General features: G+C 52.9%; 1 protein-coding gene across 5 annotated transcripts in view; it reads left to right on the top strand.

Annotated features, from left to right (window-relative positions):
* The first annotated feature begins 1,291 nt into the window (after positions 1–1,291).
* Positions 1,292–17,466, top strand: part of MVB12B (multivesicular body subunit 12B) — a 56,452-nt gene continuing 40,277 nt past the window's right edge. For 3 of the 5 annotated variants that reach the window (XR_010607262.1, XM_065648230.1, XM_065648229.1), the window contains exons 1-6: positions 6,130–6,209; positions 7,264–7,386; positions 11,420–11,527; positions 13,907–14,003; positions 16,589–16,718; positions 17,020–17,142. Coding sequence is in view for 4 of the 5 variants with exons in the window: in XM_065648230.1 (XP_065504302.1) it covers positions 7,276–7,386; positions 11,420–11,527; positions 13,907–14,003; positions 16,589–16,718; positions 17,020–17,142 (569 nt within the window). In the remaining variant the exon portion in view is untranslated. Of the gene's footprint in view, positions 1,669–6,123; positions 6,210–7,263; positions 7,387–11,419; positions 11,528–13,906; positions 14,004–16,588; positions 16,719–17,019; positions 17,143–17,466 lie in introns of those variants that run through there. The other 2 variants (XM_065648231.1, XM_065648232.1) reach the window with 2 other exon arrangements.

A 17,466-nucleotide genomic window follows, 5' to 3' on the forward strand; every position in this document is an offset into this window, starting at 1 on the left:
GGAAATTTGAATGACGTAATCTGAGATCTTTCTCCTCTTGTAAGTCACAGAGGCCAAGTTTCCAGCACAAAGGAAACCGTGGCTCTGAGCGGGCATCATGTCATGGGAAACAGTCAGAGGAAACCAGCTCTAGGAAGGACCAGGGAGACAATCGTGCCTGATCCCTGCCCCGAGGGAGTGACTGAGTGATGTCTGATAAGAGGGCTTTCAACTTGGCCAGTGATGAAAACTTTCCAGGCTGTGTTTCACTCTTTGTGGTTGTAAAGTTTTTCACCTTTGCAGAATCTGTTGCACTTCACAACCATCAGTTCTTTGTCTCCTCTTTAATTCACCTACAAATTCATGTGTTTTCCTCTCTCCTTTATTTCATTCTTTACTCCAAGAATTTTTCTTTTTCTTTACATCAGCAGCTGACTCTTCCAGTCTTAGATCAAAGGCCATTGATGTCAACCCCTACACCAACCTTGCTGCTCTCCGGATTATCTTTGATGAGGTTCCTTGGGGTAAGGTGCTCAAAACCAAATGGAGGGCAGCTGCAGGCTTATTTTATATGATTATGGCTACAGGACATGCTGCTCTTCCAGGTTATGTTGTGATTTGCATCATCTGCTAAGTTAATAAGTGTGTTCTCAATTTCATCACTGGCATGTGATAATATTGAGCAGAACCACACCTCTGCCGATCCTCGGGTCAGGATGTCTCCCATGCTATGAGAAGACCCTTAACAGCTTCACGTTACCCAACCAGCCTGGCAATCCCTGACCTCTCGGGAGCATATTTGCTTTGTTTTTCAGGCCATGGTGAGAGCATCCCATATGTTACTGAAGTCAAGGTTGTTCCCAAAACTGCTTATCCTCTAACCCCAGGGACTGCTTTCTCAAGAAGAAAACCAGTTTGGCTGGACACAATTTGCCCTTCATCAGTGCACAGCAGCTGCTGCCCATCTCCTAGGTGTAGTTGGTTTCAGCAGGAAGACTGAGGTTACATTGACCAAATTACAATTATTCGGCTCTTATTCTGGAACCGTTTTCTCTATGAAGCTCAACTTTTCGTGGTGCGGGGCTCGCAGGAGCTGGCCCGGGAGCACCGAGCCCGGCGGTCGGTGGAACCCGAGGCAGAGCCCCTGCCCCGGGAGGCGGGGGCCACTGGGCCCCGGGGCGCGCCCGCCGTGGGAGGGGCAGGGCGGCCGGGCCCGTGTCGGCCCGCGGGGCCGGTGTGGCGCGGGGCCGGGCCCGGGCGGCGGTGGGAGGCAGCGCTGCGCGGCCGGCGCGGTGAGTGCCCGGGGACGGGTCGGAGCGGCGCCGAGGGGGCCGCGGGGCGGCGCGGGGGCCGGTGCGGGGCGGGCTCTGGGCCCTGCGCGCCGCGGTCCGGGCGCGGAGCGGCGGGGGCCTGCGCGGCGGCGGGAGCCCGAGCTGCGCCGCTGCGGCCCCGGCCCCGGCCCCGCCGCTGCCCGGGGCCCGGCACGACGCGCGTCGCCGGGTGAGGCTCCGCGCTGGGCCGGGCCGCGGCCTGCCCGCCGCTCCCCGCCCCGCCCGGGCCCGCAGGCCGCTCCCCCGCCGCCGCCGCTCCTCCCGCCGGGCCGCGCCGCGCCGGCCCCGCCGGGCGATGAGGAGCTGCTTCTGCCTGCCACGGGGGAGCCGCGACCCGCCGCCCAGCGCCCGGGCAACAGTTAAGTGTCCCCGGACCCGCCGCGGCCTCCCGGGCGCTCGGGGCTCCTGCGCGGCGGGGGCGGCGCGTCCGCGAGCGGGGCCCGGCCTGGCCGCCCCTCCCGGCCCCTCCGCGGGCGGGGGCGCTGGCTTGGCCGGGGCTCTGCGGGCCGGGACGGAGCCCTGCGGGCCCCGGAGCGCCCGGCGGGAGCAGCCGGGTCGGGCGCGGCTGCCGGCGCCGCGGGGGGACGGGCCGGGCCGGGCTGGTCCCGGCCGGGCTGCTCGTGGCATTAAGGGCTCTGCGGGGGCTGGTGGCCGGTGGCAGAAACAGCGTCGGTGATAGGCGGTGGGGCGAGGCCCGGGTGACCTTGACTTGCTCGAGAGTTTACTGCAGATTTTGTTAGTGACTGGTTAGAGAAAATAACAAAAAAAGCCTGTGTTTTGTGTGTCTTTTACTGCAAATGGTCGCAGTGTGGGTTTGCCTGACTGCCCATTTTCTCACCTGTTCTTAGGTTTCTGTGTATGTGGAGGGGATAATGTGGGCTCTCTCTTTACACCACTGGCCGGAGCACCGATACCGAGCTGTCTGTGTTTTGTGTACTTACCTCTTGCATTACTGAGGCTCGTGAGCTTTCACTGTGGTTTCTGGAGAGGTTCTCAAAGATCCTCCAAGCTTCAGCATTTTTTGTGCTGTCTCTGAGCTGGGGCATTCCCAGCTTGGTCACGGTCACACAAGCAGGGTTTTTCAGCCAGCACGAGACAGGCTGGGCTTCAGCAGGTGTTCAGCTGGTCAGGCGAAAACTGAGGTTTCTCCATCTTGTGTTGTATTTTCACTGGGTGAGAGCATGCTAATGCATACCTTAGTAGAGCCTGTGTGTTGTGTGGCAGGTTGGCAGTGTCATTGCTGTAATTTTTAGCTGAGTGAGCTTTACCCGCTAGATTTTCTCAGAATACTGGGATGAAGACTTAGCTTGAGTTTCTGGAGGTGTGAAATAAAACATACAACACTTCAGTCTTGCAGTGCATACTGCTCTGGCAAAGTGAATCCCAGGCTTAAGGGTTCCTGTAGACCCCCGGGATTGTTCATACATGTGCCAAGATAGAAATAACTGAACTGAATGTCATTTAAATTTTGCTGCCCTGGTGCAAGGTTGTCTGTGTATGGAAACCTATTTTGGTTTGAAATAGGACACTCTTCTCAAATGCATGCCCATAGTTAGAAGTGCTGTGAAGCAACAGAAAATTCAGTTTTGCTCATTTCCTGACTTAAGTTCCTGTTTCCATCCAGCTAAGTCACAAACTGTAGAGATTTTGCAGCTGATAGGGGGCAGTTGTCTTGAAGATGGGAGTCTGGGTGCAGGGGTGATTCCAGACATACCTTCGTTTGGGGTGAAAAATGAAACTGAAATTCTGCCTGCTCGTGATGGAGGCCTCCAGGCCTCTGACCCTGTGGCCTGCCACGGTCTCCTGTTTTTCTGATTGAAACTATGTCCTGTTCCATGAACAGAAATAGAAAACTGGCTGAGGCTGTGTCCTGTTCCCGGATGCAGTGGGAGGACCAGGCGCATGGAGTACGGCAGCGTAACTTCAACCCGCGTTGTGCCAGCAGTGCCTACCACCTTTTCAAAATGGTGGAGTGATAACCTCAGCATGCAAACAAGGGTTTTAGCAACGTGTCTGCTTTGGTTTGATGGGATTGTTTCCTGCGGGCTGCAGGAACTCAGTGAGGTAGTCGATAATTGTTTTCTAGTTTTGCCTTAGCTTATACTTTTCTGCCTGTGGGAAGAGCAAGTCAGCGTCAAAGTGCAGGGCTTGTAGTTGAAGGGAGAAACAATAAGACCATTCTCTCTCCAAGTCCCTTGCTATTTAACTTCAGAACTTGACCCGCTTTGATGGCAGCGTGATGCTTCTGTAGCAAGTACATCATCAGGCCTGATCTGGTCATGTACCCACCAGCTTTTGAACTTGCCTAACTTGTTGAAAAGGAACACCAAGAGGGAAAAATACTCTATAAACTCACAATAATACATTAATTTCTAAAAACGTGTTCCTTTGCTATATATGTGTCCCAGCCAAAGCTCGGCAGTGTGTGTGGTCAGTCATCGCAGTGGAATACTTGAAACGGACAGTGAAGGCAGCAGAAAAGTGGCCGCGTGCCAGGAGCTGGTTCTGTGCATCTTGTCCTGCCGCGCTGTGCTGTGTGCTGCTGGGGTCTGGTGTGGGCAGGAGGCGCGGTGACTTTCCCTGGTGGGGGCAGATCCTTTCCCCGCTGGCTTTGTCCAAGCGGCTCCGTGATGTGTGGAAGCTTCTCTCTGCCCCCGGGTTCGCGTCCGGCCTCCCCTGGCTGCCTGGGCCTGCCGGAGGCGGGATGTGGTCCTGCAGCTGAGAATGACCTCCAGCGAGCATGCTCCCAACTAATGGGAAAAATGTTCTTCAAATTGTTTTGGGCTGTTCCCAGAATAACCCTGCAGCGGGTGGAACAGCGGAAGCCTTTCAATAGAGCTCGGCAAATGCAGCTCAGCGCAGGATGTTGAAAGGTGTCTCCCGGTCAGCTGGTTTGAGTTCTCAGCCACCATGATGTTAGGTGGGCATATAGGTCAAGCTCGCGTTGTTTAAAGAGAACTTCAGTAAAATAACAAGCTGTCTAATCGGAGTATTTATAGAATCCTGCTCCTTAATTTAATCTTTCTTTTGCTGTTTGTTTTTTGTTTTTAAGTTCAAAGGCACAAAGGAAAAGAAACCAAACTTTGCAGATGCCCTGGGGGAGAAGTGCAATGTAACTAATCGTCTGCATGATTACCCAGCCAGAGACTCCCCTCTGACCTGTGCAGAGTTCAGAAAAACATTTATCCGAGTGTGCAGACCAATGGCTGCTGCCCTGTATCTGTTCCAGATGAGTCCTCGATGCCACCGGCACAGCGGGAAGCTGGTCTGGTGCAGCAGAGCCCGCCCGCACCCCTGGCCTGCAGGCTCGCTGTGCTGCCGTGCTGCGGTGCCGGGCGCTGGCCCAGCCCTGCGGCTGCGGAGCCCCAGCAGGGAGCACCGTGCTGTCCGCAAACCTGGAGCTTTGTTTCCTGGGCAGCTATTCTGCCCGCCCGTCTTCCCTGGCTGTGGGCGTGGGCCGCAGGCTGAGGAAGAGGAGGGTGCCTGTCCGGCTGGGCGCTGCGCAGCGGTGGCGGCGTGGGGAGCTCGGCTCGGCCCTTGCTGCAGCGGGGTGCCGCTATGGGCCCTGCGCCAGTGCTGCATGGCGTCTCACCCATAGCTTCCGCCTCCCACCCTGTCAAGGCGGAAGGCCCGGCTCTCCGTGCTCAGCCACTGCTGCCATAGAGGGGCTTTGTGCGAGCCGACACAAAGCCAGGATTGATGGCGCTTCCCCTCCCCCTGCTGTGCTCCGACAAAGGTGCCCTTCTCCTCTCGCCAAGGACAGGTTCCATCAGGCCAGGGGTCTGCCCAGCGGCACTGCGCCGGGGGTAGGGGCGCTGACCCCACTCCTGCAGTGGTGCCAGAGCCCCCCAGCCCCGTTCTTGTCCTCTCCAGGACAGCCCTGCTGCTGCCTGAGTCCCTGCTGGGGCAGCATTCAGCAGCAGGTCCCTGGCCCGTGTCAGCCCTGTCCCCACCGTCAGCGCTGTGGCATGGGAGGGAGCACTGGGGGCTCCTGTTGCCTGGGCTCTCCCAGGCCTGAGAGGGGGCACCCCCGAGGTGTTGGTGTGAGCTAGCGTCAGGGCGGGTTTGCTGGAGGCCGGAGGTGCCAAGGGAGCGGATCTGCTTCCCCACGATGCAGCTGTGCTGGAACCTGCAGTGCGGTGTTCTCAGCGTGCTGGGGAATATCATCACTTACCTGGATTTCAGTTCAAAATAGCCTAAGAGAAGCTCATATCAGCATTAATTATCTCCCAGCTCCTCCCAGTGCGTAATAACAAGTCGTCACGTTATCGAGAGTGACTTGGAAAAGTTTCAGAAAACATGCATCTGTATGAAGAACAGATTGTAAGTTCTTTGTTGAATTCACATTGTGTTTGCTCAGTACTGTGCATTTTAGGCAGCAGGTTCTGGATTATTTGCAAGGCATCTGGCTGAGCCGGTGGAGCAGTGCAGGCAGCAGTGTGGGGTTTGTCAGGGCTGTGCCGGGGCCACCAGCGTTCCTGCAGCACGGTCCTCGCTTCTGCCTGCCCTGAGCACAGGGAGCCCCTGGGTACAGGATGGGGAGCCCTGTGGCTCAGGGTGCGCGTCTGGTTGTGCTTTGGAGGCTTGGACTGTGTAGGGAGCTGAGTGGGTCTGCTTTGCTCCGTGCGTGCTGGGTACTTGCCTAGGTGCCGAAGCAGAAACCTCTCTCAGGCTTGGTTCACTGGCGATAGTGTTTCCACCATTACTGTTCACTGATTTCTGTTATTTTAGACTCCTCAGGTAGCCTGGTTGTTGGTATGACATTATTATTATTTACATAGGGCCCAGACTTGCTCTTTTTTATTGCCTGCAGCACGATGTTTGCTCAGACTGGGCATTGTGAAGTGTAAACCCAGGTCCCACTGGCACCAGCACTCACCTCTGCCTTTTCTAGAAGCAGTAAGTAACCAGCTGTCTACATGGCCTAGAAATGCTGGGGTTTAATTGCTCTGAGGAGGGAATTGGATTCAGTAGCTCTGGTTCACGGCTTGTCTGGCTCTGCAGCAGTGGCGCTTGTTTACACAAAGCACTGCTCTTTCATCTGGGGGTGCGTGGGGGGAGGTTTCCTGGGGCATTCCTGCCTGAAAGCCGGAGAAGACTTGCCCTAACTGGCTGTCTCTGCAGGAGACCACATGCTGAGGCAGTGGCACCTTTCCCCATCCTCCTCAGCGAGTTGTGTCAGCAGCTCTCTTGTCCTCTCCTCCTGCTTCCTGCAACAGCATCTCTCTGAAATTGGTTGGTCTTACCTGCTTCTGACCCCTTTGCGTATCTCCCTCCCTGAAGTACGCGGTAATGTCTCCCTTCTCCTGGAAGATGCTCGGGCCTCTTCAAGGCCTCTGTCTGCTTTGCATCAGACTGTCCTGTGCTGTTTCATCTGTGTTGCCCTGGTGTTGAGGCTCTGCAGCAAGCGCGATTTTGCATACAGCGCCAGATACATCTGTGCTGCTACATGAAAATGGTCTGGTTCAGGAGGGTGTGCTGGGACTGAAGACTCGCAGGGGAACCCCCAGCGTGTCTAACACCCGTAATGGACGGGGAGCCTCCCACTGAAGCCCCTGGGAGCAGATTTCCTGCTGCTTAAAATGGCAGAGCTGCTTCAGCCAGCCTGACTCAGGGGTGAGATTTGCTCTGTGAGAGGGAAGGGAACGAGCTTGGGTTTTCCCATCGTTGCTAGATGGCGACCAGCCCATGCTAAGTACCCTGGAAGCAACAAAATTAATCTCAGAGGAGGCTGCTTGCCTAAATTCCAAACGTATTGGGCATTGCACAAATGCACCTTCTTATCAGAAGCAAATGAAAGTGCAGAAGGTGTGTCTGGCCTAATCCTGTGTTTAACTTGGCAGTCCGTGGTGTGTCAGCACAGGCACTGTGGCATGCATGCGGGCTCTCCCTGCTCTGTCTGCTGCTGGGCTGTGCAGCTGAGCAGCCCTGTAATTCCGTTCCTTTCTTTCAGGATCAGTCCATAATGCCTGAAGTCCGAGACCTCTCCGATGCCTTGCCTGATGTGCCGATGGACCCCATCACAGGTGTCGGGGTGGTTGCGTCCCGGAACCGAGCACCGACAGGTTATGATGTAGTAAGTAGAGCTATTTCGGCTGCTGCTGCTAATGCTTTGGTTCTGTGCTAATGAGGCTTTACTTTGCTGGGAACAGCATTTCTTCCAGAGAGGGCTTGCCTTCAGACATGTGCTTTAAGAAGTAATTTGATATCCAGCCACCCACCTCTCAGCCTACAGCACTTAGTGCTTTCCCTCAGTGGAGGTTTGTGGGTGCAATCGTGGTACTTCATCTGTGCCACTCCGGAGAAGCCTGATTACCTGGAGGAGGGGTTTTGAGAAACAGCTGGCCACTGTGGCATGCAAATTTAATAATCCTAGTAACATTCATCCTGAAGGAGTCCTAAGTATTGCACAAATTATATCTCCGAATAAATGGATCCCACATCAGCTGTTTAATCCCACATATCAGCACTGCACAATGATGATGAGAAGCTCCAGAATGGGAAGCAAGAGTTTCACATCCAGCTGAAATTGCAAGGATGATTTTGATGGACAGAATGCAAAGGTCTAAACTAAGCTTTGGCAGGAGGCTGGCCAGTAGCTGGGTACAGCAGAGATAAACATGTGAATGGATAAAGGGAGGTCACTGTTTAACAGCTGCTTGTTCCTTGGGTTGGTTGCTGTGTAACCAACAGCATGACTTTTCCCCCCGCATAGATTAGTGTCCCAAACAGTGAAATGTCATAAAATACTGGGCTTGCAGAGCTCTGTATGGAAAGATTTGGTTTGTAGTCCATCTGCCCAGCTTTCTATGTCAGGAGTGGAAACTAGCCGACTTGAGGCTTTGCTCACGTCTTGTACTCTGGATTGTTGCTTACCCTGTTCAGTGTGAGAGGGAAGAAAATGGATCAGGCTGAAGTGAGGGCATCAGCGAGGAAATTGTGAAAAGGCTCCTTAAAGACCTGGAAGGTTTTTGCATTTACGGCATTTTTCTGAGTGCTGATTACCTGTGTGAGCCAGGCTGTGTAATTAGCTGCTTGCCCTGATAAAGGAGCACGGGACAATGTGAGAGTTGTGATAACAGAATTGCATTCTGCCTAAATGACTGGGCAGAGAGAGCGCTCACCCCAGATAGCCTGTCTGTGGTTTAATAGGGAGCTTCAGCGCTACCGCAGTTTAAACTAAACAAGATAAAAGAGTCTTCCTGTGGCTTAATCCAATTACAGTGGGGTTGTAATAACGCTTGTGAATGTGGGTCGCTCTCTCCTAGGGGGCACACAGAGGAGGCTGCCTTTCCTCTGGTTCTCCTGCCTCCCCCTCTGTCTACAAGCAGCTCTTGTCTGGCCGTGGGACCAGCGGTCTGGCTGTGGGGATGTGCCCTCTGTCTGCAGTGTTGGACTTTGAGCGTGGCTCCCACACGCCTGCTCCTTCAGCCTCCTGTATGGCAGATCCACAGTCTGGCTCTGCCTGGGCGCCATGGTCCGCAGTTCGTGTCCTTTCCACTGTACAGCACCCGCTGCGATGGGGCTGCTCTGGCTGCCGCCCTGATGTGACAGGATGTCCTGGTGCCCAAACCCGCCGGACAGTGGCACGCCAAAGACTTGATTTTGCCAAAGCGTACAGAGTGTGCCTGAAGTTAGATTCCTGAAAATCTGCCCAAACTGGCAGGACTGAGCATGTTGGTGGGGAGGAAAGGGAGGAGAGGTGGGAGGCAGGAGCCGGGGGTGGGAGAGGTGTGGTTCCTGCGCAGCCGCGTTCCTCGCTGCAGACTGAACGCCAGCTCCAGCCAGGGCTTTGCTCCGGGGCAAGAGCCCCAGGTGCTGCTCAGCCAGGGCCGCCCTGCACACCCATGGGGCCAGCGGTTTGGGAGCCCATTTGCCCAAGGCCTGTCCTGTGGTAGCAGTAACTCTGTGCTGACTGCTAGGCAGTGCGGAGATTACCCTGCGCTTGGAGGGGTGGGCTGGGGGACACCTTCCTTACCGGGTGTCACTCCATCAAGTCCCTCTCTTTGTAGCGTGTACTTGAGCAGTGTCTTCCCCCAGCTCCGTGAGAAGGAGCATTCCTTGTGCCTGGGGCGCTGGGTGCCCTGTGCCGGGTGCTGTGTCCTCTGTCCCGCACGTTCCTCTTAGCCAAGCGCAGGACGTGGTGAGCTGGGCTGCACGGTGCCTGGCAGCTCTGCCGCAGCTTCTCAGGCTGGCTCCCTTCCCGTGTTGCCGCACCGAGGGCACGCTGCCATCGCGGAGCTGCGCTGCTTGGGCACCACTCTGCTTCCAGAGGTGTCGGGGATCCTCCTTGACTGCAGGAGCCCAGCAGAGGATGTGAGAGGTTTCCTGTTTATATTGCTCTGTTTTCTTTCCCTGTGAATTTTCCGACAAGTTAATGCATGCTTACATTCTCCAGGCTTGGAAAAAGTCTTCAGCAGGATGATGCAGAGGCAGAGCACTCAGGGTTAGTTGCTGAGGACGTTGCCTGTGACTATTGCGTTTTGGCAGAAGCAGGAATGGTTTTGCTGGCATTCCTGTGGGGCTCTGGGGATGGCAAGCTCTTACCCCTGGCTGCTTTTTGCTCTGCTGGTCACGTCCCGCGAGGCTCCGAGGGTGCCTGGTGCTGCCAGGACAGGCAGCTCAGCGGGGTGGGGATGCATCGGAGGGGCCCGAATGGCTGCTCAGCAGGGACGTGTCCCCAGGGGGCAGCGCTGTGCGCCAAGCCTGGCACTGCTGGCTCCTGGGAGCCAAGGACCTCGGTCCTGCCGTCAGCTGCCAGCAGTACCCAGCTCCTGCGCTGCCCCACAGGCTGTCAGGGTCAGCCTGGCTGCCCACCAAAATCCTGTTTTAAAATTTTACTATTTAAAAATGATGCATGTTTCTTTGCAGAAGCCTGGCCATAAAACTGTGTGTCGTACAGGCGCTTGAGCTGAGCAGGGTCTTGCAAACAGCAGTTGATGAAACACGCAGAGCAGCCAATGCACTTTGCTCCTTTTGCTGATCAAACAATAAACACGCTTTTCTCTCCTGCACTTTGGATAATTGGAGGGTTGTGTCAGCACACATCTCTTGCTTTCTGTGCCCTGCGCAGAGTCTCTGTTCAACAAAACATGGGTGCGAACAGGACAACAAATGTCAGCGCTTTATCAGGCTGCTCCAGGGCCAAGGTCTGAGTCAGTTGTGTCCAATGAGATTGGAGGAGCCGCAGGGCAGCGGTTTGCCCATCCAAGAGGCAGCAGGCAGGAGTTCAGCTGGGCCGCAGGCTGCAGCAGGGGAGTCTCCTGTTGGGAGCCATCGGTTGGATGTTAGTCTGGTGGGGTGGTCTTATTTCTGCTACCCTTCACCTGTTTGCCGCCTTCTCTCCTCTCTTATTCGACAACAAAGCTTTTGGGGCCGGGGCTCTTTCCAGCTTGTACCAGGTGAGTGCTGAGTTTGCCCTGCGCACAGTGCTGCCTCGTGCCCACTCTGTGGATCAGCCCGAAGGCAAGATCTGCTCCTGCCCTTCTGTTCGGGACGTGCCTCTGTGTCTTCGGTGGAGGGTCCATTTCCATCACCGTCCATGCAGTGCGTGCCTCTGATCTGACTGGGCTTGGATGCGTTGGGCGTTTGCAAGTGTCTCCTCGCACATGGCACTGCTGCTAAACTGAGTGACCAGGGCTTTCCCCAGCTGCTGGAAACAGCGTTTTGGCCTGGGAGCCAGAATTCCTCGATGGCTTTTCTGTGAAAATAAAACTGAGCTTGGGCAGTTTCTCTGCCTGTCTACACAGACCCTTCCTCGCGGCTTGCCCCAGCGCGCCCTTGCGTGTGGGGTGGTAATGAGCGCCTTGATATGCTGACTTTTCCAAGCCGTTGTTTGGAGGCTGTAGCCAAAGTCGCTGTTTCCTCATTAGGTAGCCTTTCTCAGAGCATCTTTAATGAACAGACTCCCGAGAGACAGCATTTTTAGAACTTCTTTTTATACCTCCTCTCGGAAGTTCTTTGCACGGCACCTTGTGAAGAAACTAATGAGATGCAGTGAGAGTTTGGGCTACCGTTAATTAGGAGAGGTCCAAGGAAGAAGTACTGCACATATATTAACTTTATCTTGGCTCACGTGTCTCCTCTCTCCCTCTGTCTCTTCTTTGCAGGTTGCACAAACAGCAGATGGCTTGGATGCTGACCTCTGGAAAGATGGCCTATTTAAATCCAAGGTCACACGATACCTGTGCTTCACAAGATCATTTTCAAAAGAAAATGTAAGTCCGTTTGAGTATCTGCATGATTTGTGTCTGTGCCTGGTATGCTCTTACCCATAAGATAATTCATTTTATGGAGCCAATTATAATTCAAGCAGGCATTTCGCTGAGTTTCGGTGAGTCAGAAGGCAAACTGCAGCAGCTCGATATTTGCATTTTGTCTGTTCTTTATGGAAAGAAATTAGCTGGCAAAATCTGCAATAAAAGCAGCAGAAAAGGGAATGCTTGCATTTCAGCTCCCCCCTCACACTAGTGTTTCCTGCTGTGGCAATGAGCACTGCATGCTCATGATCCTGATGAGCTTCTGACTCTAATTACCTAGAGAAGCAAATGCTGCAGGTAGTGCTGATGGAGGAAATGCTTGTTTCTGAATCCAGGGGCATCATACATATATTCCTGCAGGATTAGCATTTCTTTCTTTCTTGGTTTTGGTACTGGTTCTTGAAAATTTGCCCACATCGTGCATATGCTGCCATATTGTTGTAATCTTCTAGTATGGCTCCTAAGCATAAGGTGATTTCTGATTGGAGCAGTTGTCTGCCCACATCTTCTGTGGAGGAGAGACCATGTACAGCTAGAGCCTGATGCCTTCTTCTGTGGTTTTGGTTCAGGCTAGTGTGAAAACTTCCTATTTTCTGAGGAACTACTTAATTCTACAATGAATGCACTCCATCTAGTGGGTAATCCTGCTTTTTGTCGTCTTTTGGATATTCAGTGTCTCAGTCGTCAGGGTATGGAGATACCATTTTGTACTTGTGCTTGCATCAACAACAGGAACAGAACAACAACTGCAGCTTCAGAGGCCGTTGTGGGTCCTGACAGGAGAGCCAGGGGCTGCCAGGTTCCAGCATTTGACCTTCATTCCATCCACTTCCCTGCCTGCCTCTTAGATTCAAATAAAGCTCCCGAGCTATGGGAAATATCGCTTCCTGCCGGGGATTGACAATAATTGTGCTTTTCATCCTAGTGTACCTGCAGTAGCAGGAATAATAGCCCCAGAATAGGCAGAGAGGGTATTAAACAGAAAGATTTGTGATGATTTGAGTATTAAGTTTATCTGTGGCTACCTTAAATGTGAGGTTGTCAGAAATAATTACAGGATAGCAGCAACTGCTGGCTGCCAGAGACAGTGTAAATACCCTCGGTCGGTGCCTGTTGGGCTTTTGGCTCGGCATGGTTTGGGCATACGTTCCTCATATCGATGAGGGTGAGTCAAAGGAGCGTGATGGGAGGTGTGACACAAGTCGCTGTGTCCCGCGTGGGGGCTGTCCGAACCCCCGTGTCAGCGGCACATCATGCCGCGGCGCTGCTGGCAGAGCTCCCGGGCAGCAGCCTGTGGGCAGCGCTGCCGTGGCGGGCGCTGGCAAGGGGCTGGTGCTCCTGGCTCACCGTGGCCGTACCGATGGGCGGCGGGAGCAGCCCCTCCTCTCAGGGTGGGTTTCCCAGGGCCAGACCTCCACGCCGGGCGGAACATGCGCTCGTGCTGCGTGAGGCCATGGGCTTCATGTGGGCGAGGGGCCTGAAATGCTCTGCCAGATAAAAGCTAAAGGAGGTATGTAACAGCCAGTAACAGTACACGATACAGACATGGTTTGATGGCTTAGGATGAAATTTTAATTGTTCTGTATTGCATTTCTGTTTATAAAGGCTGTGCAGTAAGTAAAGTGTGTTTTTCTTCCATACGTGAATCCAGATTATTGGCAGCAATACTGGCTTTAACGAGAACCGCAAAGAAAATCTGGTCTCTAAACAATTGTGGAGGCTGTCATTCTGAATTGTGTTTTGAGCTCTTCAAGCCTTGATTAATAGGACGAGGCATCAGTTCATATGGACTCCAAATGAAGTTCTTCATTCCAAATGGCCTGCTCTTCTGGAGTGTGCCTGCGTTTGGAGCTAGAACCATGTCTATTCAGTACTAATTAGCTAATGCATGTAATAACTTTGGCTGGGTCTGCATGAACTATCTTCCTGAAATGCTTTCTGCTGTTACTGTCACAGAAATGTTGTGTTGCTACTGTAGATGTAGAGTGTGTGAGAGCTAAGGTGACCTGCTTAGTGGCTGAGTTAGTGAAGTTAATTCTTTGAACTGACGTGTTTCCAAAGGCAAGAATTTGGTTGTGCTTCCAAGGATCCAAAAGTATGGCAGTAGACGAGGTGTAAGTCCATAGGTGCTGCAAGTTGTCTGGTATCTCCCAGTCCATCATCATGTAGTTCCTGCAGAGGGGACAGTCGCAACTGTTGGCTTGGTACCTCCTTACCATTTTTAAAGTTGATGGTCAAATACAATGACAAGACGTTTTGGGGTTCAGTGGGTGAGAAAAGCTGGGTTTGAATTTGGTGATGTTGTCATAGTCAATTGTGTCTTTTCTCTCTCCAAAGAGTCATTTAGGCAATGTCTTGGTTGACATGAAGCTCATTGATATCAAGGACACTTTACCGGTGGGCTTCATCCCCATCCAGGAGACCATCGATACTCGTAAGTTGGTGTCCGTTCATCAGTCCTGTGCTCTGAGCAGCCGCTGCGGTGGTGCCTGTGTGGGGGGCGGTGCGGGGCTGTGCACCTCAGCACTGCTGCTCCCTGGGGTTACACGTGCATGTTGGGGCAGCTCTGGACTGCCATAAACAGCCTTCGGTTTTCCTGTACTATTCAGGCTTTTTAATGCTGCTGCCTGACTGTCACCCACTTGCCTGTAGAGCAGCGCAGCTCTGGGCAGGAATAGTTCCTTCTTTTGTTTTGCAAGGATGGACTAGGCCCAGCGGGAACAGAACTGTGGTGTTGAGGGATGTTCACAAATGGGTGCCGAAAGGAAGGGCGTGTGCTCGTGGTGCTGGCTTCATGCACACCGGCTTTACGCCTCCCTCCGTGAGCAGACAAAGGCCTGTGTCCTGGGAGGTGGTGCTGGGGGTGGTGGGGTGTGTTTGCGCTTGCCGAGGAAAAGCACAAGTGGAATGTCCAGGGAAAATACCATCCTCGTTTCTGCAAGGCAGGAATGGCCTGCTGCAACATTTAAGCCAGCAGCTCCCAAACGGTGCATTTGGGTCCCCTGAGACTCACGGCAGCTGGAGCCGGGTCTGGTCGCAGCACTCTGCTCTGCGGCAGTGCTTCGGGCTCGGGGCGCGGGGAGGCTGGATGAGCCCCCGGGGAGGCTGGGTGATCTCCTGGGGAGCACATGTGGCCGAGCTGCGGGACACGGGGCTGCGGGACACCGCCCGCTGGTGCTGGCTGTGCTGGAGAGCCGGGCTGCTGCCCGCTCTCGTCAGGACTGAAATCCAGCCCAGTTAGGAGCAGGAAGGAGCTGGGTGAGCCTGTTTTGCAGGGAATAGTTCACCTAGGTCTGCAGCAGACTGGAAAATCATCCTCGTCACTGCTGATCCGATTTGAAGCCGTGACCGGGAAGTGGGAAGCTCTGCAGCCCGTTTCCCGTTCCCCTGGGTCACCCGTTTCCTTGGCAATCCCTGGGCACGCATGGTGCGGGGACAGTCATGGCTTGTCCTGCTCGCCCTTGGGAGTGCTGGACGCTTCCCTGTGCTGCTTGAGTGTTTGTGGAAGTCCTGGTGGAAAGGTGGGAGGAAACTTAGTAATTAATTTTAAATGCATTGGATTGCGACCCATACAATCTTTAAAGCAGAGGCATTGTCTGTATTAATGAAGTGGTACATATCCCTGCCCCCGTTAGCATGAATGAACACATTTCGATTGAGTGTTTATAATATGTTTACTTAAAATTAACTCTGGTTAAGCATGTGTAATGAATGAATCAAGCTCCTAAACCAAGTTTGCTACAGACTGCAGGCTCTAGCCAAGTGTGAAAGAGACCAAAGACAAAAGCAAATAGTCAGCTTTGTACTTACTGTGAAAGTGAAATAAGAGGCATTGATTTTGTTCAGAGTTTAATTTGTGGTTATACGTGTTACTGTGCTCTTTTCTAAGTGGCAGTTGACTTGTAGTAAATATATTAAATATGGTTCTCCTTGTTAGGTTCTGAGAAAATTTTTAGATGTGGAAGCCTTAAACCCTCGGTTCCTAAAATCGGTTTTAGGCATTTCATATAAAAGCCCTTGTTTTCCAGAGCAGGAGAAGACTAGACTTCAGGGATACAGGTATTTAACATCTTTAAAAAGCAGCACTGTAACTGCAAAGCTGCATGCACAGATGCTGCAGTGTGACACACCTCACGCTGTCTGCACGTTTATTGGTGCTGGTGCGACAGCAAATTTCAGAGGCCGGGATGGATTGCTTTCTCCAAGGTGCGGTTTACGAAACTGGAGGAGCCTACGGAGACAGGGCTGCTTGCCATCTGTTGAAGTGAGAGCATATTTTTAAGCTGGAGGATATTTATTCATATTAAACTGAAGGGTTTTTATTTTGCAGGCACTTGTAGTTGTTTCCAGATTTTAATTCAGTGTCTGCACTTTAGATTTTCAGTTTATCAGTAGACTTCTGTCATGTCTCTCAAGTGGCTGCATTCACAACAGAAACCTCGCCTTGCTCCCGGTGGGACTCTGCGGGCTCCTGGGGGGAGCCAAGCCGTGGTTTCCACGCAGGGCACACCCGTGTCTGTGCCCGTGCCACCCCGGTCACGCCGCTGACCCGTACTTGGGTGTGGGTATATCTGCATGCATGTAGATGAATTCATTGTACAGATGAGCCTTAACTCTGTTGGGCTTGAGTTTTTCTTGATGGATAACATGGAAACAAGGCAAGCATTACCTTGGAAAGAGAAAGTAAATGTGAGAAGTACATGGAAGTGCAAAAACCACCTGCAGTTTCTGTTCTGTAGTGAGTGCTCTGTGGCAGACGTGACGTCTGACCGTCGCTGCTGAGGGTGCCAGGGAGGATCGGTTTATCGCAGTGCCTAATGACAAATCTCACGCAGTGTGCACAGAGCTCCTGATGGAAGATTTCTCCAGTCACTGCACTGTCTGGTTTGCTGACATGGATCTGTTCTTTGGCTCTAGTTCCTGCCATGATTATCTGCCTAATATCTGGAGAGACAATAAATAACATTTATACCCTAATCTCGCATAAAAACCACCCTGTGTCCTGGGTTGTTTTTGCAGAAGAAATAGCTTTCAGAAAGAAGAGGCTGTGCATTAAATTCATCCCTCGAGATTCCACAGAGGCAGCGATCTGCGATATCCGGATCCTGGGCAGATCTAAACAAGCCCCTCCGCAGTACACGTTCATAGGGTAGGTACCCTTCACTCCAGAACCTGTTGTTTTAAATCCAATTGTGCCAAGGCTAAGCACCCTGTTTTCCTATAATTACGAAGTAGTAGTTTGTAAGAGCTAAAGCTTGTCACTAGAAAAGTCTGCATAAGCAGAAGTGTTACTGAATTTTATGTAGGAATTAACTAACTGCTTTGTTTTTCTTTTCCAATTAGTCTGGTTCTCCCTAACCACGGTGCTCGTGGGACACATTGGTGTTGATACTTGTGCATGTGTGCAGCCTTTGTTTGTGGTGTTTATGTCTTCTGTGTTGATTACACAGGGAGTTGAACAGCATGGGCATTTGGTACCGGATGGGCAGAGTTCCACGCAACCATGAATCTCCCCAGCCTGCCACTCCTCCTTCCCAGGCACCAGCGTCGACTCCAGCTCCTAACCTGCCCAAGTAAGTTTTCTACTTTCCAGCCCCTTCTGCTTGCTGCTGCGTGGTGTATTGTTACTGACTTTGCCTGGTGGAATCAAGATCAGGGTACTGTATCAACGATCATGTGGCATGATCTGATAATGAGGGAATGTGTTGTCCCTTCAAGTATTTCCCTTCTGGAAGTTCCTTTGACTGTCATTGTGTAAAGACATGTGGCTGAAGAAGTCAGAAGAAAGAAAAAGCCTGCAGAGGAAGGGAAACAGCAAACCGCACTTTGCTTTAAACTGTGTGGGATGTTGTATTTTCCCACAAGCACGCGTGGGTCAGCCGATTTCTTTCCTTGAC

Source organism: Caloenas nicobarica, chromosome 19 (assembly GCF_036013445.1).
Source record: "Caloenas nicobarica isolate bCalNic1 chromosome 19, bCalNic1.hap1, whole genome shotgun sequence".
Lineage (NCBI taxonomy): Eukaryota > Metazoa > Chordata > Aves > Columbiformes > Columbidae > Caloenas > Caloenas nicobarica.